The 27871-nt window shown below is 35.8% G+C and overlaps 1 protein-coding gene across 1 annotated transcript in view; it reads right to left on the reverse strand.

Annotated features, from left to right (window-relative positions):
• The window catches only part of LOC145678744 (tachykinin-like peptides receptor 86C), a gene marked incomplete in the record, with an annotated part of 805565 nt that overhangs the window by 145063 nt on the left and 632631 nt on the right, over positions 1-27871 (reverse strand). Inside the window, 2 exon segments of the mRNA XM_081749208.1 lie at positions 5920-5985; positions 16562-16696. Of these exon segments, the coding sequence (XP_081605334.1) occupies positions 5920-5985; positions 16562-16696 (201 nt within the window).

Here is a 27871-nt window from a genome sequence, read left to right on the forward strand (position 1 = left end):
TTTCGATCCCTCCAAGAAAGCTGTTGAGCTATTAGCTTTTAGACTGAGGGAAAATATCTGTTGCATCATTTGGCACGAATGTCGTATTTCTGAAAGCGAGAAAAGAGTTTGTAGACTATTTTTCAGAAAATAACTTTGTTTGCTGCCATGATATTCCAAGTTTTCTAACTGAATTAGGCGTTTCCTCGTAGTCCAACAGAATGGAGATTATTTATCAACAGTTCGAAACGCATTCTCAAGTGTGATCTTTTGTACAACGGCAATGCTTACGGATCGGATCCAATTGATCATTCGGTGCATTTGCGAGAAGAACATAATAATATTAAACTTGCAATTGAATTATTCAAGTACGAGGAGCATAACTGGATCATTTGTATTGATCTGAAAATGGTCAACTTTCTGCTTGGAGAAGAAAAAGATTTCACGAAGTATCCGTGCTATCTATATATGTTGGACAGCCGAACTCGAGAACAGCACTGAACACAAAAAGTATGGCCTATCCGTGACACTCCAAAAGTAGGAATGCCAAGCATTGTGAATGAACTCATTGTCAGCCGAGATAGAATCATTTCCCCCCACTTCACATCAAGCTTGCCTTGATGAAACAGTTCATGAAGACACTAAATACTGATGGTGACTCCTCTCAGTACCTTATTTCTGAATTTCTTGCTTTGTTGTACGAGAAGGTCAAAGCAGGAGTGCTCGATGGATCTCAAATTCGTGTTCTTTTGTGTGATGAGGAATTTGCCAAGATGAACTACAACGAATAGGCAGCAAGGCTGTCTTTCGTCGAAGTTATCAGAAAACTTTCTAGGCAAGAAAAATTCAGATATCTATGAAGTGCTGCTTAAGAGAATGTTATCGTCTTTTCGCGATCTTTGGTGCAATATAAGTGTGAAGATTCATTTCCTATACAGTCACTTTGATCAATTCCCTGAGAACCTTGAAGCTTGTAATGATGAACAGGGAAAGAGTTTCCATCGAGACCTGAAGACGGTGGAAGAGTGTTATCAAGGGCGATGGGACAAAAATATGTTGACAAATTACAGCAAGATTATCAAACAAGAGTGCCCCATGATTCCCCATAAGCGCAAGAAATACTAGCGCAACGTTTTGCCTGAATAGAAAGTGTTTGAACTTTCCATGATTTCATATGCGTTTTTACGGTATATTACTGTGTCGTGTGTCTAGATACATATGTTATTCTCAAAGAAAAGGCCTTAAATATACTTCTATATTAGATGTTAGAGTGTGTGTAATTACCACAGACAAACACTATCGTATTGAAATATATCTGATCTGCATTGCATACCAGTTTATGAACTTCAAATGAGTAATATCATCATTTTTCTAATACATGTGGTGCTTATGTGGTCTAATGTGTCATTCTTAAGTAAATGCTTTAAATTTACATTTGTAAACTACTACATTGGGTTCTAACATAATACCACTGAAATGTGGCATAGTTCCAATTTTTAATGTATATTCTTCAATTTTGCAGGCTTAATATCACCTTTGTATAATAGACGTGCTTCGTAGTCAGACATGTATGTTAATTTCAGCGTAAATACTTCTATTCATGTACATAGTGTGCGCATGTGTAATGTCCGGACACAAATGCATTTATTTTGCATATTTCAATATATATTTTGCATACTATAATGCATTTACACTATTTTCTGAATATATAAAATGATTTTTTTTTTTTTTTTGCAAATGTGTTTCTTTCAGTCCTATTTAGAAACTATATTACCAGATTGCTTAAAGTGCATTGCTCCACAATGCGACAAGCTCCAGTTGTAAAATGTATAAATTTCATAAATTGATATTATAGTGAAAAACACAAAATATTGAATTGCAAAAAATTTAGAGGTTACATACGGAAACGAAGATCATATTTGAAATCAGCACACCCAGATTAGGATAAACGAGGTGTTGGTATCAATGCAATAAAGATGTTGTTCCCCAGTGTTATTTTTCTTTTAAGTATTAAAATTGATGAATAAAAAATCTTCGAGGAGTCCAGTGACGGCGTGAGGGTGTTTACGCGGGCTGAATAAACTATTAACTCAATTTTAAAAAAATATTTCAAACGTATCATCTATTTCCCCATGAATTATGAGATGGACAACAGTGATTTAATTTTTGATGTATTGATTTAAAAATCAGATATTGTCCTTTTCTTTCCCTTAAAAGCGGATTTTTTGAAAACTTCGGAGAACGTTTCCGTTTCTTTTTAATAAGGAGTTTATACATCAAGTTTCACCTCCTAATATGAGAGATCATGAAATAATCTACTTTTGGCATGAGATAATAAATCCCCTCTTCCTCTTAGAACAGTCATTTTAGTAAAAGTGAGATGATAGACCCTTAGTTCAAGATAGGTATTATCTGTTACAATAAAACAGATAATTCTGCTTTGTTTGTTTGCAGGATAGTATACTTTGACCATGGTAGTAATGGAAGGATTTTGAAAATCAATTCACGTAAGTATTTGATTGACTATTAAAACTTCTAAAGTTGTGAATCTCGATTGAGAAAAAATATACTACATTCGCAAATGCAGTTCACGCAACATAGAACACAATAGTGTATCATACAAGGGAAAGAAAAAAACTGTTATATGTTGCACTCAATGGAAATATAAAAATCACTTGAATGTTTCAAATTTCTCGCAGCAGTGCAGCACTTGAATATCTGGAATGGTGAGTATATTTTACCTACAAGTCTGCTGGTTCTTGTTTGAATCTTCAAGAAGTACACTTTTTCTTTTTTCGTAGAAGAAATAGCTATAAATGTACCGCATTACAATTTTAAATTTGGTTTAATCCTATTTGATTTTTCTTACCTTTTTTTTTTTTTTTTTTTTTTGCAAAGATAATATAGGCAGCAGGTATAATTCTAGTTCAAAACTAATAGTGTTCTACATATTTTCTTGCATTAATAAACTATAGAAATAAATTTACATACCAAACTAAATATACACGTAATTCAAGCTACCGTAACGAGTTTCTACCATTTGACTCAAACAGAATTTGTGTTTGCATGTCTGTTTCGCTATGATTCTCGTAAAGCTTATTCGATTTTAATAAAATTTAGTACGTGCCTTCATTCAACTTTTCAAAAAAGGATGCAAGATGTTTGATGTTGCAAGGATGTATCATGAATAATGTTGTAAAAGCTAATAAAAGCTTCCCAATGTTGCGAATTTTCATATATAGAAAACCATTTTCTGGTAGCAACTATGTAAAAGTTACTAGAAATTCGATAAAATATAGTGCACAGTTTATTTGGAGTATTCGAAATATCTCCAATGATGACCGTTGAAACCGGTTATTGAAAGGTGAGTATTTTCCGCAAGGCAATGCCCACCATATTTTAAAGATGATATGTGATATCTTGATTCCTGGTTTACTGATAGTTCGATAAGACGAACAGTAAGTCATTTCTGATGTGTGACGTAGGACTGAGCTTTTACAATTTGACTAAAGCAGAAGCACATTGAGGAAAACAGGGAACGGAATGAGGCAGGAGAATGCGATCAGGAAATGTTGAAAAAAGTGTACGCATTAATTCATGTATAGTAATGTTATCCATGAGACGAGGAATAAGGTTTTCTCCCATCGACTTGTCTCGTAAATTGTGTAAAAGTCTTGTTTAGTGCCATTTTGTAGGCTTATATATATATATAAAAAATTCATGACTTTCTTTCTTATCTTCATCTAAAAGTTATAAGAATCTACCCTCGTTACGAGAGAGGTTCATGAAGGGATGATATAACAGCATTTTAACTTTATATATTATTGTAGTATATTGTATAATTCCTTGAGTATCTTTAAACGTTGATAAATGATCCTCATTGTCTATATAACAATCCCTTTATCAATTTATAGCTTTTATACTATGAGCAGTGTTCGAGATCTAACACCTGAGTGAATCACTACTATCTACAAGACTTGAGAAATTTCTCGTGCCAGGAACGAGAATGAGAAATGTCTTGCTTCTCGTCTCGTCTCGAATGTAAAAACGTACTTCTCGTCTCATGAGTAACACTAACACTAACGAGAACCATCGAACACTGTCAAATGCTTTGTTTGAATTTTACCACTATCTTGTATTAACATCAAGTTACATCTTTGTTCTTTAGGATTCTCTGAGCAGGTGAGTAGCAAACAGATAGCAAAGGCCATCCAGAGTTGGAAATGACTGACAAAGATTTGATTTGATTAGATTTTTTTAGTTTAGCATCCCTTTCAGCAGCGAGGCCACATGAAACGTGAACCTATAGCTGACCGTCGAATCCAAACCACATGAGATTCCGATGGTAATCAAACCCGGGTCTCCAACGCCAAAGGCGCGTACGCGGGCCGCTTATCCACAAGGCAGTTCCATGACAGCCAAAGAGATCCACATTTCTCAATGTAACATAATTGGAATTTCAAACATATAACCAATTAAAATCTGCAAACGTCATGAAAGCATAAAGATTGGAAAAGATTTCGACGACTTGGAGGTGCTCTCACTAAAGCAATACGATCGGTAGGTATATGGCTCGATAGAACATCATTGTCAACATGACATTGACTATGATGATGGCGATGATAGTCAATGTAACAATATAAAGGTGATCTTTGTTTCTTATGCTTTATTTGGGAATATCATGCATATCTGCTGTATAGTTTTATGGATCTACAGCTGTCTTCAGATTTTTATTATTATTATTATTATTATTATTATTATTATTATTATTATTATTATTATTATTATTATTATTATTATTTTAGTAATTTCACTTCAGCAAAGTAACTGACATTGGAGGGACGGGAAGAGTGCTTAGTGTGATCAAAGACCTTTAGATGAGATAAGAAGAATGCAAAAGGAGAATAAAATAATCTGAATTTGGTAAATAATAATGATAGTGATTGAAGTAGGTATAATCTATTAACAGATTTTGTTTGTCGAGAAGGAATCTTTTTGATTTCTTTAATTATTGAGTTCTTCAATTAATGGTTTCAACTACATCATTGTACCAGTATAATGTCATTGATATTTCAGTATGTTGTAATGTCAGGCTTCGAGGAGAAAAAAAAATGTAACCAAACATGAAGACCTTTGACATTGGCTGTATTATGAACATGGAAATAACTTTCTTGATATTGGTACGATGTCTTTCAGATTCAATTTCAAAATGATAAGCTGAACATATCTGTCTTTGACATTGAAAATCCTGCAGTTTCAAGGATGGTGAGTTTTTTTTTTTTCTATTTGCAAAATCTTAGCGCATTACTGCATGTTAAACTGCGTTGATTTCTAAATAGATACAATAACATTATATCATACATACAATGTTAAACAAAGGGGGAAAATCCGTCTGATTTATAAACGGAAAGCAAGTAGGTTGGTTGGTAGTTGGAGTTTTACATTTCTTTTTATCATCCAGGTTTTTTGAAATGGGACAATATGCCTGTGAAGTTTCAGGCACTTTACTAAAAGTGTAGATTGACCATATCTCTTCTACTTGAGGAACGAAATTAGCAGAGAGAGAGAGAGACAGAAACAATGAAACAATGGAAAATGGGGAGAAAGAAAGAAAGAAAGAAAGAGAGTAGAAAAGACACAACAGAGGAAGTAGGGGAATAAAGTAAAAAATGACGTTTTTTTTTAAGAGGAGCTTGGAAACACTGGTCGGGGATTTTACCTGAGAGAGCTACCCCTAGCAGAAATGAATCTCGAGATCATGCGCGTTTGGTACTCTGCTACCACAAACGAGCACAAAAGTAATGCAAACAGTTATATACAATGGTAAAGCAAGATAATCACGTTGACAATGTCTGAAATGTAAAACAACTTTATCGATATCTTCTTCTAGACTACGTTCTACATCCTACCCAATGTTATCAATAGAAATTTTATACTTACAAAAATTCCAATCTGGACGTAAGGGACGATCCATCTGGCCATTCCATAAAACAAGCTGTTTTTTCACTAGAAAAAAAAAAAAAAAAAAGAAGATGCACTTGATTAATGTTCAGGTGTGAAAGAGTTATAAATGACAAAATGTATTTTAAAAACTGGCATGTTTTCTAATATTTTAGAAACCTATTCTCCTTTTCGTCTTTCGTTTGATTTTTTAAAAATCAATATAACTAGGGCCAAGGGCGCCGATTTCTATGTAAATTGGGGGGGGGGGGTCAATCAGATGCAGAAGGAATATATGAGGATTTTACGATAAAATACTTTCAAATTATGCCAAATATTGTATATTCTTAAATACAATAAGGGGGCGCACATGAGCTTTGGGGAGGGCCGGGCCCCCTCGGCCCCTCCAGGATCAGCGTCCGTGACTAGGACAGTATATATATCGTATGTCCTCATGTTAACTCATCCAATTAATCTTAGCATATTGATATACGGGGGTAAGTCAATAAGTAAGTACCATATTTTTTTAATTTCTTTTCAGGTTGGCTCTATGGCATTGTGTGCTCACCAGACGCCAAGTGTTATAGTTTTTTCGCCTGTGGTGGGTTGCAGCGTTATCATATCGTTCCGTTTTGCGTTGTTGCTAAGTAAATATGCTACTCTCTGCGTGCACCAAAGAACAGCGTTCTGTCATCTGTTTCTTTTGTGATCTGCAGGTGTACTCGGAGTGGAAATTCAGAGAAGACTTTCAGTACAATAGGGGATAACGTATTGCTACAGTGAAGTGTTTAGCAGCAAATTAAACTGCTCAAAAGTGTTCGAACGAGCGTCAACAATGATTAAACAGTAGGGCGTCCAGCTACAGCAAGAACTGATGACATTATTGAACTAGTCCATGGCTTGATTCTGAATAATAGACGAGTGACTATTGATGAAGTAGCAATCCATATGCAGATTAATCATAGTTCTGCACATGACATCATGCATAATAGGCTCAACTTTCACAAAGTCTGTGCGTGATGGGTTGCGAAAATAAATTCAATGAAGACCACAAGCGAAACCGTGTGAAAATCTGTCAGCACCTTTAGGACCGTTACGCTGACGAAGGTGAAGCGTTTCTCAGGCGAATCATCACAGTAGATGAAATGTACATTTATCACTTTGAACAAGAGAGCAAAAGCTAGAGCATGGAATGAAAGCACACCGGATCTACTGTCAAGAAGAAATTCGTGAGTCAACCTTCTGTAGGGAAAGTGATGCTCACAGTGTTTTAAGACTCACAAGAGCCAATCTTGGAACATTACCGAAAAAGTGGTCAACAATAAATATTTTTAAAAAAGCACAGTGATATACTGGTAACCAAGGTTTGGTCTGTAATTCACAATAAACGCAGGGGTCGATTGTCGGAAAGCATTATTGTATTGCATGACAATGCACTTCCACATACCGCCGCCCACATCGTTCAAACTCTTCAGACACTGCGCATCCTGCGTAAGTCGCAATCTCGCCCCGTCTGATTTTTATCTGTTCGGACCACTTAAAGATGCTCTCAGATGCCGTCGATTCAGCTCCGATCAACAGATGAGTGAGCTGTGCATTCGCAGCTAACTGTGCAGGCAAAACCTTTCTTGTAGAGGATATTGGAAACTCGTAGAATGGTGGAGCAGATGCACTGAAAAACAGGGTGACTATGTTGAAAATGATATTAATAAACACATTGCACGCATGTGGTAATAAATGAAAAAAATAATTGCAGATACTTACTTACCTACTCTCGTACATCGACACATAATAGTTTTTTTTTTTTTTTTTTTTAATTAAGACCTATGACTTCCTGTTATGACCTATCAGAGTTCGGATTTTAACTTAGTAATGTTCAGAAAGACATTTCTCTAATTGATATTTGGAACAAAAACTCATAGAACAAATCAATTTGAACCTTAACAAAGTAAATCATCAGACGATTGATTAGCTATGTTTGTAAATACAGTGCACACTTATAATAAAGATTCGTTAAAATTAATAGAGTATAATTTTTTTTTTCGAAATAGGAAAAGATGTACAGGTAAAAAGTTATCTGCCTGGCAATAAAAATCACACTTTTTTTAAATCTCAAAACTGCATTTACTGTTCTATGTAGTTCCCTTTTCGGTTAATTCACTTTGTCAATATTTTTTCCAGTGAGTAAAACACAATTCTGAAATGCAATTCTGGAAGGTCTGCTAAATACCTATCTACGGTCATATCCTCTTAATTGAACTCAATTTTTTTTCCAGCAATACATTTCTTTAGAATTAGATTAGATGGAAATCTGAATGTTTCAAATCTGGCGAATAGGGTTGATGTTTCAACGATTTTAACAAATCCCTCAGTTTTCTCATTGCCAAAGCACCTATGTGGGCAAGTGCATTGTTCTTATGAATAATAATTTTCTTCTAGAATTCAGGCCTCTTCTAGCGTAGTTTTTTATTCGATTGGTCCGAAAGACTCGCGTAGTATTCGCCAGCTACTAATTTACCTTGTGCAAGGTACTCAACTCAAAAAAAAAAAAAAAAAAGTGTATACCACAAAACACTGGTCATAAATTTTCCAGAAGATGAAATCAACTTCATCTTTTTGGTGCAGGACCAGTGGCTTCACTCACTACTTTGATTCCTGTTTCGTCTCTAGAGTGTGGTTGTGGACGCATATCTCATCCGCTGGATTCATTTTGAAACGATCGAAATATTATTGATATTTTTCCTCATTTGATGCTTTTTTCGTTCAACAAATACAACCCCTATCTTGCACAAAGCTTTCGCATATCTAGTTCTTCATGAAAAATATTTTTTTCTTCTTATTTCTTTCGATAAGCCTTTGGGGTCAGCTATTTCCATGCACCTTTAATCGCCGATCGTCCAATGCCATTGTGTGGACATTTTCGATTTTTTTTTTTTTAAATCTACGAGAATGCTCCTTTGGAACGTCATTCACCTGGATCAATTCTAGGGAAGTACAACCATCTTTAAAATTGAGTTCCCCATTTCTTATATGTTTATAATGGACAAGCAGACTCCTTATAAACCTTCACTATCTTTGGATGAATTTCCATTCGCAATAAACCATCCAAACATTTATTGTGGTGTGGTGTTCCTGTTTGTCCCCTTCAAACACAAACAGCACATCTATTTAAAAATAGTACAAAGTCTACTCACAAGATCAATTTGGCACTTGACTTACATTATTGCAATAAATATGCCAACAAAATATTATTGATATCAATGTCGTCTCTGTGAAAGGTCGAGAACTTTTCTCCTTTTCCCCGTACTAAAATAGTCATTGAGTAATAGGCCTAAATATATTAAATAGACCTATCCCGTTACCCACTGATGTAATGGATAGCATGCACGCATTTGGTGCACGTGTTCTGGGTTCGGTTCCAGGTGGGAAAGCATTACGGTGGTTCGGATCAAATCTTAAAGTATAGATTTTTGACTAATATAAAACTCCGCCATGGCCGGTCCCAAGCCAGTGCTGAAAAAGAAAGAGAAGACCCCTTTAATAATCCACATATTACGTGTGGTTTTGAGGGGGAGAACAGAACTCATAGGAATGGATGAAGATTCAGTTTCAGCGTAAGGTCTTTGTTCACTGAAGATTACAAACTACCGGCTTTGATTATCTTCCTAAATAGATTGTGCCATTACATCCGGGCAAGTACGTGCTGCCTTGACTCGGTCTCTTGAAACAGATGGATTACCTAGCAATGAGCTTGAACTGCCGTCCCTGTGGGGAAGGTAAGGTCTGAGCTAGTCTCCCGAATTAACAATTAGAGTCCAGGAAATAAATTTACGTGGTACGTTAGCACATAAATTTGAGACACGTGTTTACTCAGAAACGGGTCGATTCGAATGTTCTAGTGCAGTAGGTCTCAACCTGATTCCTATCATGACTTCCATTCTATCACATCCTCTTGCCAGCGACCCGTTTATATATATAATTTCTGATTTGTAGATAAGCTTGTGTGGGATTTTTAATATACGTATTGCGGAGATATCACATATCACGATATCCATCTTTTTCTATGATAGTAGATGATATTTCTTATATATAGTGGACACAGTACCTTCATTAAAAGCGAATGGATTAAAACCAAATTCGGTCAGTTTATTCATATTACAAATAACGAATCCAATCCGCCATACTGTTACAAAATGGAGGCCGTTTGAAAATTTTAAAACTTCATAACTCCCTTAATTTTGGGTCGTATGATAAAAAGATAAAGTGATTTCTAATTTTGGTTAAAAAATGTTGACAGTTGTTAAAAAAGTTATTGAGTATTTTAATTTTCGAGAGATCGCACTTTGAATTACCTCATGTTGTTGTGAATTTGATACATTGTTGTGTATGTGTTCAGTATCACCAAAACCTGTTAAAAGCAACGAGTTTACGTTTAGAATTTAGGAAAGAAAGAAAATCCTACACCAAAAATCTACCTTCATTTTGGCCAGCTTGCTGGAAAAAAGACTACACCCGTCTCACTACACCCGTGTACAATTCTGCAAAGAACAACAAAGAATCGTAAACCAAAGCAATCCCTTTTATTGCCTACAGAGTAATTTGTCCATTGTTGATTTATCAACAAGAGCTCTTTGGTAGATTAGTGGTTAGCGTATGCGCCTTTAGCGTAGAATGCTCGGGTTCGGTTCCCGGCGGGAGCTCGTGTGGTTCTTATTCCAAGTTAATCAGTAGGTTCACGTCTCATACAACCTCGCTCAAAATCAACTCAACTCGGTTTATCAACAAACGCAACACAGCTATTGCGGATTAGTGTTTTCAATTTTATTTCAATATGCAGGTTTTGTTGCATTTGTATTTTTCTGGTATTTCAATATGCAGTTATCATTAGTTTCATATCGTACCTCTTGCATTTAAATTGATTTTTAAACAACTCTGCACCTCTTAAAAAGTTTAGTAGAATTATTTTTTGTTCTTAACAGTATGTATAAAAACAATAAAAATATGCCTATTAGAACAAAATTCAAAATAATATTTAAAAATATTTTTCGGTTATATTTATCTCTTCTGCTTATCCTCGCGACTCACATAGGGGTCGCGGCCCGCAGGTTGAGAAACCCTGCCCTAGTGGGAGAGAGCACTTTATCTGTCAATGAGTGATTTTTACGTGTTTTTGGGTCCGAGAGGGGAAACTAAGTAACTCTCGTATTCGTGGTATCTCTGTACGTAGACTTGAAGTAAGGAGGGGGAATTGTATATGCCCTCCGGCTCTATTGGGACAGATGAAGCTTTGTTATCGTCCCAAATCGCACATTAGCATGACCTTGGTCTTGGTAGAAAATGTCCTTGAGGCCTCAGCAGAGTTTGAAAGCACTGGCGAGGCTGTGAAACTCCCAATCCTACCGGAGGAACTTAGCTCCCAAATGACCAGGTGTAAATAATCAGACAGCGTACTGTACATCAGTCATTGAGTCTGGTAACCCACGGGTACTTCTATCGTAACTAGACGTAGGCAAGGGTTGTCACACCTACTTGGGGAAGATTTCTTATCTCTCGAATGACACTCACTGCGTACGCAATCAGGCCTATATCAATCATTGATTCCGGTAGTGTACGGAATATGAGGAAGATTTGAGGAAGATGGACTTTGAAACCCTATTGCCCTTACTGGGAAGACAAAATCCTAAATTGTGGTCTATACGTGATATTGGATCCGAGAGAAAACATTTAGTGCTTCAATGCGTACGTGATATCTTAGCACATACTGTATTGCTCAAACGCCCCTACTGGGGAAGAACATTTTGGCTTCCTTCCAAATGACAACCTACGAGTGCCATTGGATCCGATATGTGATCACATGCTGTGTTCGTTGTACCTCAACACTTAAACTTGAGATAGTCGCATATTGCTTGGACGACCCAACCGGGGAGTTGTAGTGGTTATGATCCTTCTCTTAATTTCAACCCACACTTGTCATTAAGTCCAGGAGGAAGTACTTAGTATTTTAACGTCTACGTACTTCCTTTACAAAATCCTAAACGGAATGAGGTAGATAGGGCCGGGATGGATGCCTCCAGTGCTGGAACTTCCCGGATTAGAGTTGAACTTTGCGAGTTGATGTAGGACTCTGGGATTCGGTAGCTGTTGCCTCAACACTGGAGGGACATGAGTAAGAGTTAAAGCTTGAGTATTACACGTTCAGATGAAGGTAGACTTCTACTTGATGTAGCAGTCATTTCCACCAGTAAGTATACCTGGGAGGCTCTCAAGACTTCGGTTTGGTCGGGAAATGGGCGTCTTCCATTACTCACAAGGGTTAACCAACCTACGTAGGCGTCAGCTCTCCCACTGTACTTTTTTCGATTAGTCAAACCGAAAATATACTGGGAGGACTATGATTCTACACGAATTAAGCATATCCTGACCAACCACATCATTCTCTGTTGCAAGAAATTTCACATACATGGTAAAGGCGTAGTAAAAAATGGGTCATATATATATTCTGAGTATTACCGGCATCTATGGCCTTAAATCCGTCACATATGAGTGGTGACGTTTCTCGATGAGCACGCTATCCTTGGAAGGGGGAAGAAAGAAAGGAATAGGAAAGGAAGAAAGCGGCCTGGGATCTGTATATTAGGTACCATTTAGGAAAAAATTCGCTCGAGATTCCTAGCCTGTAGAAGCTGCTATATATTTTCGACCGAGTGTCTCTAATTGGGAATCGATCTCAGGTACTGATGAGGTCAAAAGCTATAAGGTACTCACCGACGAACATGTCTACGAACACCACATAAATGAGATCCAATGTCCTATTCATCCCTTCAAAATCACAGTGAATGTTTCATATAACCTCGTTGCTAAAAAAGGATGCTAAACTTCAATGAACAAATATTTTATAAGCCGTATGGTTGATTGGTTGGTGATTGGTTCCATTTTTTTTAGCAATGAATCTGTATCGAAGAGGTCTATTGGTTAAACAAGGGTCTGAAACACTATGTTTACCCACCCAAATATTTGCACGTATCCACGACGAAGGACAAGATCCACTGGCAAGATTGTGTTTCCAACAAGAGGGGGCACTTTCAGTACTTCTTGCAATTGAAAATTATTTACCCAGAGATATAATCTCACTTACACTTGGTTATAGCAATACTTCTTTCACTTACTCAACAGTAAAATTACTTAAAAGTGGAATATTATGCTATACCATCTTCCCTGTACAAAGAAACAGATACGCTCATAAAATCGCAAAGAAAGATTATGTGAATATAAATTCATTAAGCGTTGAAAATCAAGTTTTTGACAAATTATATTTAAAAATTATAGAAGCTATAAAACCTACATACCTTTTTGATAGAAAAATACTCTAACTGAGATAAAGTATTTTAGTTTAGAACCACATTCAAAACTTGTCTTGCACGTCTACAACTGATGTGCCGATATTATATGTTTGTGTTAAGTTTGACAAATTCAACTGAATTTCCTTTTATTACACTTTCTCTGATGTAGCACATGAGTTTGTAACGCCCCTACATAATCCTAGTAGAATTGTAAATATCAGTATGATTTACAAGGTACAACTTGTAATAAAATTGTATTTGGCAACCCTGAAAAGAACATCATGCTCGCGGTAGCGCGCAGGGAATTCTGGGAACTGAACGTGAAGATGGCTGACTTTCAAGACGTAATTGTGTAGGCCCGTCGATTAATTACAGTGAATCTTAGTTTAGAGTGCTCATCTGGGCACGTACAGTGAGTTTAAGGTTCATAATACTATGTAGAACGTCTTACGGTATTTGGTTAGCTGTGGTCAGGGTAATTTGGAGAAATAATAGGTGGTGTTGGGGCCACATTCTTTTCTTTTATTCCACCACGTGAATCGGCATTGTGTGGGACTTGTTGCATTAGTGCATATTGGTTCTACAGAAACTTATCCATGCATCAGTTGTATTATTTGTACCACAAACTCTTCATTATGTCTTTTGGAATTCATAAATCATTCTATTCTAGCAGAATTCAAGATTTTATGATGTGTAACTAAATTCCAGTCGGTGGCCCCCAACCCGTCGATGCTGTTAACCAAGGAACGCAATGGCTAAACTATTCGTCCTGCCTTCACATCCAGCTGCCATCATTTTTGCTTCCGTGATAAAAGCTCAATGGTTATTTTGCCAATACAACATGAACGAACTAGTCATCAAAAGTGTATCTACAGTGAACAGGCGATGCTGCATTACCAGCCTTAATCATACAACTTATCGGCTTGTATAGAGCTGCTTCTGCCAATTATCCAAGTATGAGTTCGTATCTCAGTAGCAAGGTTTCATGCAACCGCATGAGTAATGTGAACTTACCACTATATTTGCGTGAGGTGAAGACGAAAATGAAGTAAGGTACTGCCAATTTGAGAGACTGCATCGCTCCCGGAATGTACATACTTCTCTACATCCAGGATTGTCTTGGATATATAATCTCTGTTACCCTTCCAGCACCCTGATTAAGATTTTGGTTTTCTACATTTGTCAGATGTGAGTATTAAACGACAGGAACCCAATGTGCAGCAGCTATGTTACCCGAATCATCTAGTACTGTCCAGAGCGTTGGTGTTGCACCACCTTTCCTCTGCTCGGAGAAATTTCTTCGCAGTGAGAGTATTGTTCATCAGATCATATACCAACCATTTATCATCAAGAGGATTAATATTTCGTTAGTGATTCTGTCACCTGTTTAGTTTTATCACAGCAAGTTAAGTGAGTGATGCCTCAGAGTATGTGTTTATTGTGCCTTATTATGGTTCTCCCAGAAGTTTCGTTTATCTGTTCAGCATGTGCATTCATAAGATAAGGTGAAGCATATTTCTTTAATGTTTATACGCCAGGGTAAGTACCCTATTTCTGTAGAAGCCTGCCCTTGTAGCTGGCCAGTCGCTCCGCTTCGCACGGAGGCTATAATTAAGTCACTGGCATTTCAGTGATTTCTATGTTGTGTATGTTTTGTGTCCGTTTGTGGACCTGCATGTAAGTTATTGAAGTATCGTCATTGCAGATATTTTGCTTATCTAACAGGTGAGTCCATCGCTTCACAAATGCACTAGGAGTGGAATAATGCAAAGAATCATTAATTGTCTTTTGGTTTATCACTTTCAAGCTATGAGTGCATTTCAGTCATTTAAAGTTCGCGTTTCCACCTAGCATAGGTTGGTTCCTCATTTGTCCTTTTGTGTCCAGTTAGCTGTTTTATAGCTAACATAATTCACTGGTGAAGTTATTTTGGTCTCTTTCAAGTTCTTTTTATTTAATCTCTGCATAAGGTGTCCTAGCCACGTTCTCCAGTCTTACGAGAAATTATACAGATTACATGGGTTTGTCTTACGTTAAGTTGCAATGTTATTTCCAGCCATTACAAGCGTTTGTCCATTTACTGTCTATGTTCCTGAGTTTCATGTCTAACACGAGTAATATTATTAAAGCAGAATGTTTCTTTCAATAATATGAAGTTAATTTGTCCTTCTGTGTTAAGTAAAAGTTACGTGTCACATTTAATAATAATAATGTGAGTAATCATATGTCCACCCGACTAGTCGTGGTTTCGAACTAAAGAGTACTCAAGCTAGCTTCTATGAATGTATATCGAAATAATGGTGAGTTAATCAATACAATCAAATTGTTTTGCTGTTTTATTTGTGTTCTACTTGTGCATTTGTGTTAATCAGTTAATGTGTTTGGTATTCTTACTAGTCACCATAGATGTGTCTTGTTTATAGATACACAAAGTCAATAGCGATATAAATTTTCTTTTTATTTTTTTTATTTTGGTGCAAGTAAATAGCACAACCTTACTTCTACGTACGCAATTGTTATTAAATATTTCATTTGTTTAAAAAAAATATGGTTAAATAAAATTCGTAACTCCTATAATCCCATTCTTTACTTTAGAGAAGCCAAACATAATACAAATATTATTGATTATTGGAGTTTTAGTCTGTTGTCAGGTAAGAAAATCACGACACAAGAAAAGGGCTGCTTTCTGTATACTCGTAGAGCATACAGGCAGCAGTCTCGCCTAAGTCAGATTCGTTTGTCGTATTTCATTTCAGTTATTTTTAATTTTATCAGTTTATCTGATTTTCCTTCTATGTTGGATTTTTTTTTTATTTATTCCTGTGTTCTCAGTAGTTCACAGGTGGCGACCCCTTTCATATAATCATTAACTCGGTGCTCCGGCACTGAGCGTTGAACTTGGCTGTGGCTTTCCAGGGATTAGGGCCCTCTGGGGCGCTACAAGTTAACGTAGGTAACTTTTACTCAATTCCCGATTACGAGATTTCAGATTCAAATATTGGAACCTTCCACCCCACTTGAGTATTTCCTGAGTCTCGTGATATGAATTGTTAAACAGTGATTTATATCTTGGTAGAATTATTTCCAAATATCCTAAATACTTATGTTTCCAATGTAAAATAACCTGACAGCTTTGTAACCATGTTAAAATATTTAATATAGAACGTGATAACTTTCTCACATGTCCATAATTAATTTCATGTTATAATTACTAAGCACAAACACTTTTATAGCATTCACATGAAATATAGAGCCTTATTTAGAGCGTTAAAATGACTAATGAATTATATAATCCTATTTACCTGTACACTTTTGTCGTTGAATAAAGAAGGCATGGAAAAGCTAGAGCCATACTCGCTACCCAAATCACAAGAATGGTCATCTGAGCACTAATCTTGGACATCCGAGGTTTCAAAGGTCGTACGATTGCCAAGTATCTAGAATGAAAAACAAATGCATGTTAATAAAGCAGGAACGTAATTCTGAGAAATTAAATATGAATGTAAACCGACAACTATTACCATAATATATTGAAGAACTGATAAGGGTCGTATATTCAAGCAAATGTAGTCATTGTTTAAAGTAAGTCTAGTGTAAATGAAAGAAGTGCACCTACGTGTATGTCTACCATTTGTTGATTTCGAGATATGCAGGTTTGTTGTTGAATCTTCACAATTCCTTATTTCTACATATGCGATTGACACTTACGATCTAGGCATTTACGTATTTTGTGAAGACTGCCAGATTTTCTGTTCGATAAATTATTAACCCCATTGTTTTTGATACTAGAGGTTCGAGTTTGATTTTAAATGGGAAGTCACATAATATGCTTCTGATTTCATGTTTAGCTGTAAGTCTAAATCTTAAGTGCTTAAAAGGAATACTAAACTTCAAAACAAGAAACTTCGGCTAACCTATAGCACCAACTAGCATATTGTACAATTGAAACCTAAAGACTGTTCAAAAGATCCCTGATATTTCGAATTCTACAAAAATAACGCTCTTAGTGGTGGGAAAACAAACATTTTATGGCATTCACATGAATGTACAAAATCTTATTTAGAGCAATAGTTGTTCGTTACTTACAACAATACAAAGAAGTAGAACATACTAAAAATTATTGTTTTCCTATTTCTATTGTCACGTTTTCTGTTAAATTATCAGATGAATATACTCTTACAAATAAGAGGTTAACATTACTAAATATGGATGACCCGTATAAAAAAGAAAAACATTTTTTAATAGAGAACTAGTAATATACTGATTAGTATTGAAATAGTTATGAATGCTGAATGATAATGTATCGGATATAACATAAATATTTAATACAACAATTAGTATAAATAACCTTAAATACCAAATACTAATAAATATGTAAAGAAGCCAAGAATTATTTTAAAATGTTGAATAAATAATAAATATGAGAATTTCCTCACACCATATTGAGATATTTATTCAGTAACTGACATAATAAAAGTTACTTTGATTACATAGTTGAAATACAGAAAATATAGAAATAATAATGCAATATGTGATTACATCATTATAGGAGACTTCCAAATAGGTGGTCAAAGCAATACATTATTAAAATGTTAAACAGTAAAACTGTAGGTAAAGACAATTTGTATGCTTACAAACAGATTCAGCTTTCCATCTTTGAGTCTAAACTATCAAGGGCGCCCATCAGGGGGGCAAGGTGGGGCGCTCGCCTCGTCTAGAGGAAATTGTACTTCAGAATATCGAAAATCCAATAGAAGTTTTGCATTAGTTACAGCAAAATTTGAAACTTTGAAACGTCACTTATACTTGCCCCCCCTTGGAAACCACAACATGGGCGCCCTTGTAAATGATCTATATCTTTCGAGAATACAAAGCAACAGTCTGGACTAAGATGAAGTGACAGGTATTCTGCAGGACTAATATTAAGATAATCCGTTAGAAATGTTTGGGATTTTGTATGGTTTCTATAAGTGTCTATCTACTTTTACCTGCACATAGGCATGTATTTCTGATTTTCCGAACTGCAAGATCCGTTTCAAATATTATTTCTGTTGGTTTAAGTATATTTATCTTCGCAATTTTTGTAAAGAGCATTTCTCCAATACAACATGAAACACAATTTTGAAAATTAAAATTAAACTCTTTGATACTACTGTAAATAAAAATAACATAATGAAAAAAATGTAATCATACTAAAATTTGTTCTTTTTCATATTTCTATGAAAAATCAGTAAACCTTGGAACGTCGATGAAGAGGAAGACTAGAAATAACCATATCGTGTGACCGAATTTAATAATAAGACAATTGGCTTAAATTACTACAAACTTTATATAAAAAGCTTTGAAATTGTTTCAGATGAAAAGAATAATGGGAAATTTTCTTTGAGATTCCAAAAATAATTATATACAAGTTAATGAAAGGTAATCATTTCTGACAAACGCAGTTATTTCGAAGATAGTGTAATGAAATATCTTGACGTAGTCAATTAATTATTAAATGATCTATTAAAAGTTCTTTTCATTCCAGAATTTGTATTTCAAAATTGAAATTTTCGGAACGTTACTCTACTCTCCATTAACTCTGAAAAATGGTAAAGACGAATAAAAAAATTTACACTGGAGTAAGATCTATCTCGAACCAACGTCAACCTTTGAGTGAAATTTCGTTTGAGAATTACCTCAACCAGTTTACCGCAGCTGGTCTTTCTTCTTGTTGAAACTGTGTCAAAATATTTTTCTCACTAACATGAAACCTGCTTTTTTTTTTTTTTTTTTTTACACCTTTCACTCTTTAAAAAAAATAATCTTTTTGTAGGATTTAACGAAAAAGCTTGACCATTTTTCTTCTTGACGAATCTATGCTGCAAAGTCGTTATTTCTCTTTCTTTGTTACGATGTTTTGACTTAAACCCAAATCCCAGAACCTATTATGTGACTCTGTAATCCAGCTATACATATATTGGAGACAAAGGAATGTGGTGAAGAACAAACGTGATTATTTCTAGTACGTATCCTAAACTATGATACATATGTGCACAATTTTACAATCCTATAAGCGTTTAACGAAAAAAAAATGTCCAGAGATGAGACATATACTAATCGATAAATCTTATTACGATGAACAAAATAACAGGAGTGAGTGTGAAACCTCATACGTAGTTTTCGAGAGAATGGAGAGGAAGCAATTAATTTGAAATCTTAAATTGGCACTATATGATAACTATGCCAGTTATTGATGAAAAACGGATACTGAAATATACTCTCACTAGCAGAATACCCGCTCTTTCTACAGGGAGAATACGTTTTATTTGGGACATAAAGAGTTGAATTTGGATTTAAACTGCATCGGAAGTGTCACTGTTCGTCTCAGAGTCACAGAAAAGTATGGATTCAGCACTAATATCGTTCATTTTCGACTTTTTTTTAAAAAATATTTACATCCCCTTCCCCAAGTTACGGGGCTGAATGTGAATTTAAACGGCATCAGAAATGTCACACTCTTCACTAATGTCGGTGATTTTGAATAATTCTTATATGTTTCCCGCTTCCCTACGTTGCATCGTCAAAGTAAAATGATAAAAAATAATCCCAGACCTGAACCTTATGTATGTTGAAAATTTGATCGACGTCGGTTGAGTGGTTCAAGAGGTACGAAGTCACATAGTGACTTTCATTTATATATACAGACTAAACTCTTCATTAGAACTGTAAAAAAAAAAAAAAAAAAAAAAAAAAAAAAGACAGTACTATCTACCAAACAATTAAATTTATCCCCATTTCTGAGTCTAGTATCCATGCACTAACTTGTGTGGAGTATATGAGAAATAAACATGTCATGTCTTCAGTTTGGTTGGAAGAGGCAATGAAAGACTGAAGAATACGCTGAACAGTAATGGAAGTGGTAAATGCAAACTATGCATAGTAGAGTGGCAACAACCTGAAAGAATTTAGGACATAAAGAAAAACACTGTAGGATATTAGAAGTGGTGGTACAGAATTCAATTTTTGTAAATACGTCACTGGCAGTGTCTTTACGGCTACCTGGTCATGGTCTAGTTGAGAATACCACTGGAGACATGTTCACACAAAAAAGGTAATTAATGGAAATGTATTGCAAAACAATGTAATAATAATTATGATTCCAAAAGTAGAAAATTCTGGGAAAGTTCAAAATTATAGACCAAATACTCTTTTACACTAGAAGTACCAAGTAGTCATTTGAACTATGTTTTTAGACATGTAATTATGATGTCTTTTCGATTGTTTCAGAGAGAGGAATCTTTTTCTTTTACTTCTAATATTTTTCAAAAAGAACTTCAAAATCTTTTGAAATTTTATTTGTTTCGTAAGTGGGCTAGTCATACCTAGGAGTACGAAGAAGCAGTCATTTTGACCGTTTCCGATATTAGAATGTATTAAGCCACAGTTGATCTTATATGTATGGTTGAATTTACTTGTATCAATTTTGATGATTGAATAAGTATATTGCAAGATTAAAACTAGCACCTACTCATTTAAACAATTAAATATTTTGGTTCAAACCGTATATATCACCACTACTAATACTAATCTGTACTTAATAGTGTAAGGATTCTCATTTATCTAATCTATTTCCACGATGTATGAAGTAAAAGATGTCTTCCATGTTTTTTTTTTCCTCCTTAGAAACACTATATTGAGATATAATGAAACCAGAAGAAATTCTTACAACCTTCCAAAGTTTATCTGATGATGGATCTGATATGGAAGATAGTGAATCGTTGGATGAACATTGTAGTCCGAATAATTATTGTACTAGCAGTAGTTATGAAGAATCGGAGTTCTCGGAAGGAAGGACGATGAAGAAATTAGTGCGGAAAATTCCCGTAATAAGTTAAAGATGTTTCTTTCTGGCTCCAGAGGAATTAAGTAAAAAAATGTTGAACAGAACAGAGGATGTAGGTTGTGTGTCCAACCAGAATATTATTCGAGATGCCTCGGGTCCAACATGCCCTTAACGCCGCGTTGTTGAAGAACATATTAGTGTTTTTCGTCTTTGATGAAAAACCGAGCGAAGAGTAGTTGAGCGTTGGCTTCGCATTCGTGGGTTCGATTTCTGCTGCCTAACATCCTGACTGGGGTTTTCCAGGGCTTCTCTCAGTCCAGTACCTAATAAAACAGGCCTAGGCCGATACCTTCGCAAATCCTTTCCATTGTTGTTGTTGTTGTTGTTAGATATCCAGTCCAAAGTAGATTCTGAGCTGTATCTGGTGATTTTTAAATAAACAAACATGCTTCGTCACATTCAGAAATGCACTATTTTCGAAGCTCATATGCAAATGAAGTCATCTAGTTAGAACTTAAGTTTTTATATTTAAAAAAATCAAGCCTTCTTAGATCGTCTTATCTACTCTGGTGCTACTGGTGCTTCTGAAATTCCAATAAAGGATTTATGGAATAAGAGTTCTTGACTAGCATTTTACAGGAAAATTATATCTAGGAACCACCAACCGAGAATTTATTGCATATATTCGTTTTAGGCAAGTACAAACATATTTAATGTCTATAGATTTTCAAAATGGCTTTTTGTTATTGGAACGTAGTTATTCGTATGCTAACTTAGCTGCTTATAAAATTGCTCCAGGATTTAATAAAAATATAGCGATTTCTATCATTACAAATACTGTTAATTATATTGAGAGGTGCATACGATCTAGCAATTGTTATTGGAATTGTTGGTATTGACACGTTGTTTGTAAACATTAAAATGAGATAGAAAACATTTCCCTGATAGATCATTTTGGAGAAGAACTAATTTATCAGTAAATAAAAACGATACAAAACTGACGTGCAATATACGTAAATAAGCTATTTTGGTTGGCAGTACAAAATGTGCAATAGTGTTTGCTTTGCAATTTGAAGAAATAAGCACCTGTCCATGCATCTACCATAACAGTGGCCTTCACGTAGAACTTGATATTTTCCAGTATGTATCAATGCAATTCAAAAGTAAATGACACTAAGCACACAGTAGCGCTAAGACGACAACCACATCATTATCGATATTCACGACACTACACGCAGGTACAATATTTGATGACCACACATTTGGATCACGGAACTGTGGGAGATTCATGAAACTTTTTCCTATTTTTGAGTACTTTATCACTCTGTGCATCACCAATGGAAGTCATGATAATGCAGGAGAATGTATGAGGGAAAAGGATTAATAACCTTCACCTCAAGTTGCAGGCTGTTCTGTCGAGATAGCCGGTAGAATGATTGTTTGTTTATCTTGAAGATTTGTAAAGTGCGTGTAGTCACTGGAGGAACTTTTATCTTGTCTCGTTGTTGCTAACACAGTTGATAGTAGGGAATTTGTAGTTGTTACCAATTGTGGAAAACCATTGTCATCTTGTAAATTAAGAGCTTTCTCCGGAGTGACTCCCTTCAGAGCTATATTTGAAATAGACACTGTTAGCAATGGCGTAGCGCGCGAAGCATGAAGGTAACAAGGTGTAGTCGGCATTTCCCCATAGAAATGAGCATCTCCATAGAAATGTACAAAATTTGTACTCGGGTATATTGTTAGCTTACCATGGAAATACGATCAGTTCTGAAAGTTTCATTTTCATGCTGAAATTCTACAGTTTACGGCTGGTTACTTAGAAAGTTCTCAATCTATTCTTGCACTTGTACTAATTACAATTAGTACTAATCGCAATTACACCAAACTTGTATCGAGTGACACAAATACTTACCCACATTGGAATACTACCTTGATAATTACTATACAAGTTCACTTGGTCACATAGAACTGAGAAAGAATAGTAATTTCACACAAGGTCCGTAAAAAACCGAACGTATATATATCACATTGTTATTAAATTGAGGAGCAATGTGTACAACACCGTGTCACACAGCAATCGAACTATTAGACCAAGGCCACTTTGCCATGAATATGGTGTAATTAATGTCTTTACAGCAATTGAATTTTGTATCCACACTTTGAATCTTATATGGTACGGTATTTCTTTGTTTCATATATTCTTTCGTATTTCTTTTATATTGTCGTCACTTATCTATACTATGCATTATTTGTATTTACAAGTTCTTCCCTCTTCCGTAATATTTTCCAGGCTTTCATTTCCTCTCTCTACAAAGTTATAGCTTTGTGTAACTTAATTCTCAAAGTCTCTGCACTAGTTGGTCTAGGAATGGCAGACTCACAAACAGATGTATATTTACGTGTTTGACAGATACTACATAGTATGGTTAATAATAACAATAATATATATATCTATATCTATCTATCTATCTATCTATCTATCTATCTATCTATATATATATATATATATATATATATATATATATATATATATATATATATATATATATATATAGATGGTGATCAGAAATATGGAAACACCTGAACGAAATTGCAACTTACCAGATAAATATGGTGTCGGGCCACCTTTCGCCTTCAGAACAGCCTTGATGCGACGTGGGATGGAGGCATAGAGGTCGTGAATGATAGCAAGTGGAATTTTACATCATTCATCGTGCAGGGCATCGGCCAGTTCTGTGAGAGAGGATGGAGGTGGAAATCGTCGCCGGAGTTGTGTTTCGAAGACAGACCACAGATGTTCAATTATTGTCAGATATGGGGATTGGGCGGGCCAGGGGAGGTGTTGATCTTCACCCCGATGTTCCTCAAACCACGCTGAAACAACGCCAGCTGTGTGAATGGGTGCGTTATCATCCTGGAAGATGGCGTCATTGTCCGGGAACAACATCCGGACCATAGGATGCAAGTGGTCTCCTAAAATTGCGACATTATCGTTGGCAGTGATTCATCCACGAAGTGTGACAACAGGACCCAATGAAAATCATGATATGGCGGCCCACAGCATCACCGAGCCCCGCCATGTTTCACAGTTGGGCGGAGACACTGCAGATCATAAGAATCTTTGGGCATTCTCCACATATAAACACGGCCCGTGGTTGGGAATAGGGTGAAGGATGACTCATCCGACGATATCACACGTTTCCAGTCCTCAACGGTCCAAGTCGTATGGTCGCGGCACCATTTGCGGCGTGCGAAAGCATTATGGTCCCTGATGAGCGGATTGGCCCGTGCAACACGACCCCGTAAGTTCATGTCATGTAATTCGCGGCGGACTGTGATTATCGAAACAGGGTGTGGGAGGTTCTGATTGAGTTCCTCCGTCACTTGCTCTGCAGTGGCACGACGGTTCTGCGTGACAATGCGCTTTAATACCCGGCGTGACCTGTCACTCATGATTTTTTCCGCCTACTGTTCCGCTTTCCCAATGTGGTTTTCCCGTGTGTTGTGTAGGCAGTCATCACCTTCTACACTGTCCCACGCGACACACCTAACACAGTAGCCACTGCCGTCACACTCACTCCACATAACCGCGCACAAACAATTTATCCTCTTTGAAACTCTGAGAGGTCTCCAATTTTACACTACCTCCGTCTGCTGCAGCCACTTGATACTGCTGTTCCACTGCGCCTGACGTAGTATGGAGACCGACCTAACACACCACCACCAGCGGTCCGGCGCTGCGGGCGCCACGACACCACTGCCAAAACCCATACATCTAAAGTGTTGCCATCTACAGGTGTTTCCATTTTTCTGATCACCATCTGTATATATATATATCTCCAAAAGTTATCGTTCTCCAAAATTGCAATTTCTCTTTAACTTAAATGCCATTTAAATATCACACACATCAGTCAATATATCACACATCAAATTGAACAAAATAACATATCTAAGGGTAAATTCTCATGTGTAGTTTTCGAGATAATCCCCAAAACGAATTTATATCACACTAAACCGTATGTCATTCTTGGAAATGAAATAAAATATTTCAGTTTAACATGTCGCGTTATGCTCTTTAGGCTAAGAGAGACGATGATTAAGGCAAATGAATGGTAATGGGAAAATTTGTAGAATGTGAAAGTGGGAGGAAACGGGAGTATTCTGAGAAAACCCACGGACATGATGTTGTCCACCACAAACTTACTTGGCCGGGGATCTAACTAGGAACCCCATGCACAAGAGGTAAGCGGTCTACTACTGAGCCACCATGTATTGTGTCGTTCTTTGTCAATAGTGAGTAACAGTGGTATGTTTTTTACGTGAGGTTCTGGCTTTAGGTATTTAAGAAATAATTATGCCTTTATACTGTTTGAAGAAAATAATAAGCCTTTTACAACTTACTACACAACGAAATTTCAAACCCAATAATCTTTTGGGTTGGTAAACCAACACGCTAATTGAGTATGCCAGCTGTGACGATGGGCAGTGGCCATTGGAAAAAAGGGAATCTCAGATGATACTTAAAAGCTGATCGCGTCCGGGTTTCGTAAGATTAATTCATACCTTTCTGCAGACAAGAAAATATGCAATGCAGTCCACTCATACCATAAGCAACACATTCCACGACCTATAAACGTCGCACAGTACACAATGAAAGCTAACGTGAGTGTTTGTTAGACTAAAAGAAACACAAATGATACTAATGCAAACAAATAATGTTCTGAAACTCTAAAAGAAGTGTTACATCGTATTTACAGATGAAGACACATATTATCAAAAGATAACATATATTAATTCACTAGTTATCTCATTCTTTTAGCTTCACTTTTATAATAGCTTCGTTTACTATTACTTTTCTTTAACAAGCAACTGCAGTCTATGTTTTTCACAGTAGTATCAGTGACTCAAAGAACGTAATGATTTCACTAATCTTTCCTTTTACCTTTTTTCGCTATATCACTACTTTGATGAATAATATATTATATTCAGTGCCCGAACCTTTGAAAGAGTTAATAGTCTATCCCTTGGATAAAGCATCTGTAGAATCCTCAAACAAAACCAAAGTTAATGAGTTACCAACACTCATACGCTTTTTTTATTAAATCAAGTAGAAAAATGATCACAAGGTTTCCAACTCACGATGAAACTAACATCAAATTGAATTGTTTCTTTATTATTTTTTTCTTTTAGAAACTAATAGGACCTGCAAATATCAATTGCAACATTTGCTTTCTGTTTGCTTAAAGAAATTATTTATGTATATACTTGTACAGGTAGCAATTAAATTGTCAACAAGCAGTTTGTTGTTTGTGTTTCCCTAACGGTGACACACCGCATTCTTTGCGCACATATTACTTGTAAATAATCGATAAAGGGATATAATATATCCTATGTGCAGCGAAAACTTTTAAAAATGCAATATACATATCTGACAATACTGCAATATTAAACTACACATTTTTTTTTTTTAATGTACAGAGTGAAAAGTTGCATGTCTATTTATTTAGGAAGAAACAAGGTGAAATGACTAAACGTCAAGACTATACATCGTTGGGAGATATTTGTGTTAGATCCGTCTCTCCTTCAAATCAGTCTATCAAACTTATTCGAGATAAAATGCTACTTAAATATTTTGTACGCTTTTGTAGTAAGCGTTTAAGTCACAAGTATATGAAAAGCACAAATACTGCTCAATTAATATCAGTGTCGTAATGGTTGAGATTCTATGTAAATTACGGGTGATAATAAATAAACATTTCGGAGCAAGAGATTGACAAGGTGTAGACTTCACTAACACGTTTAGGACTCCATACGCTTCGAAGTGTCCAGAACACACTGAACCCTCCCTTTATCGTGTGTTCAGCACTTGTGGAGAAAAAATGTTATGTACGAGCTGATCTTACTTTGTGATCTCTGTGCTCACGAACTAAAGCATACTCAAATTTCCCGTGCTCAGCCCACGGAAGTAGAGGTTCCCAAGCTCTATAACGTAGACATCTCATAAAGGCGAAAAAGGAAACCAATGAATGAACTTGTGAATCTTAAACGCAAATATAGCTCTTATATTTGTGCTGTTTTCGAATCATAGAGCTTTACTATACTAGTATTCTACAATGTAAGACTTTGTTACTTCAATTTAAATAATAAAAATATTTCTACTATGGATACATTTGTGTTAAAAAGAGAATAACAGTTGGCGTGCTTACAGTTATTTTGCTAAAACTTTCTTTTTTTCCTTATGTTCTTTTTAAATATGAAAGTAATATTCACAGTTATTCAAATGATGGATATATACATATAAAGAAGAACAAATTTAGCATGAAATAGTGGATATTTGTAGTAACTGAAGCGTTAATAAATACTTACGCTTCAGCAATACGTTATGGAAATGAACATTATTTTTAATTTCTGTGTGTGCTTCTCTAATGTACGCATGAAATGCCTTGTCAAAAACGAGGAAAATAAGACAATATTCCCGCAAACAGTATTTAAAATGTATTCTAGTCAAACCACAATCGATTGTGATTTAGACAAGTGTACACATAGAAAGATACAAATATAGTAAATGGGAAAGTTTTCATACATTTACCATACACAAAAAGGGAGATAAAATCACGGAAATTAAAGAAAATTGCCAAAATGAATCACTATTAAGTATTTTGCCTGTTGACAAGTCCTGGGATTTAATGATTTTTTGTTTTGTTAGGTTCGGGCCTGATGAGATTTCTTCCATGCTTCCCGACCTTCCGTTTCCTCTTTTAACTCCCAATATTTTCGTCTATGT

Source organism: Thermobia domestica, chromosome 1 (assembly GCF_964235325.1).
Source record: "Thermobia domestica chromosome 1, izTheDome1.hap1.1, whole genome shotgun sequence".
Classification (NCBI taxonomy): domain Eukaryota; kingdom Metazoa; phylum Arthropoda; class Insecta; order Zygentoma; family Lepismatidae; genus Thermobia; species Thermobia domestica.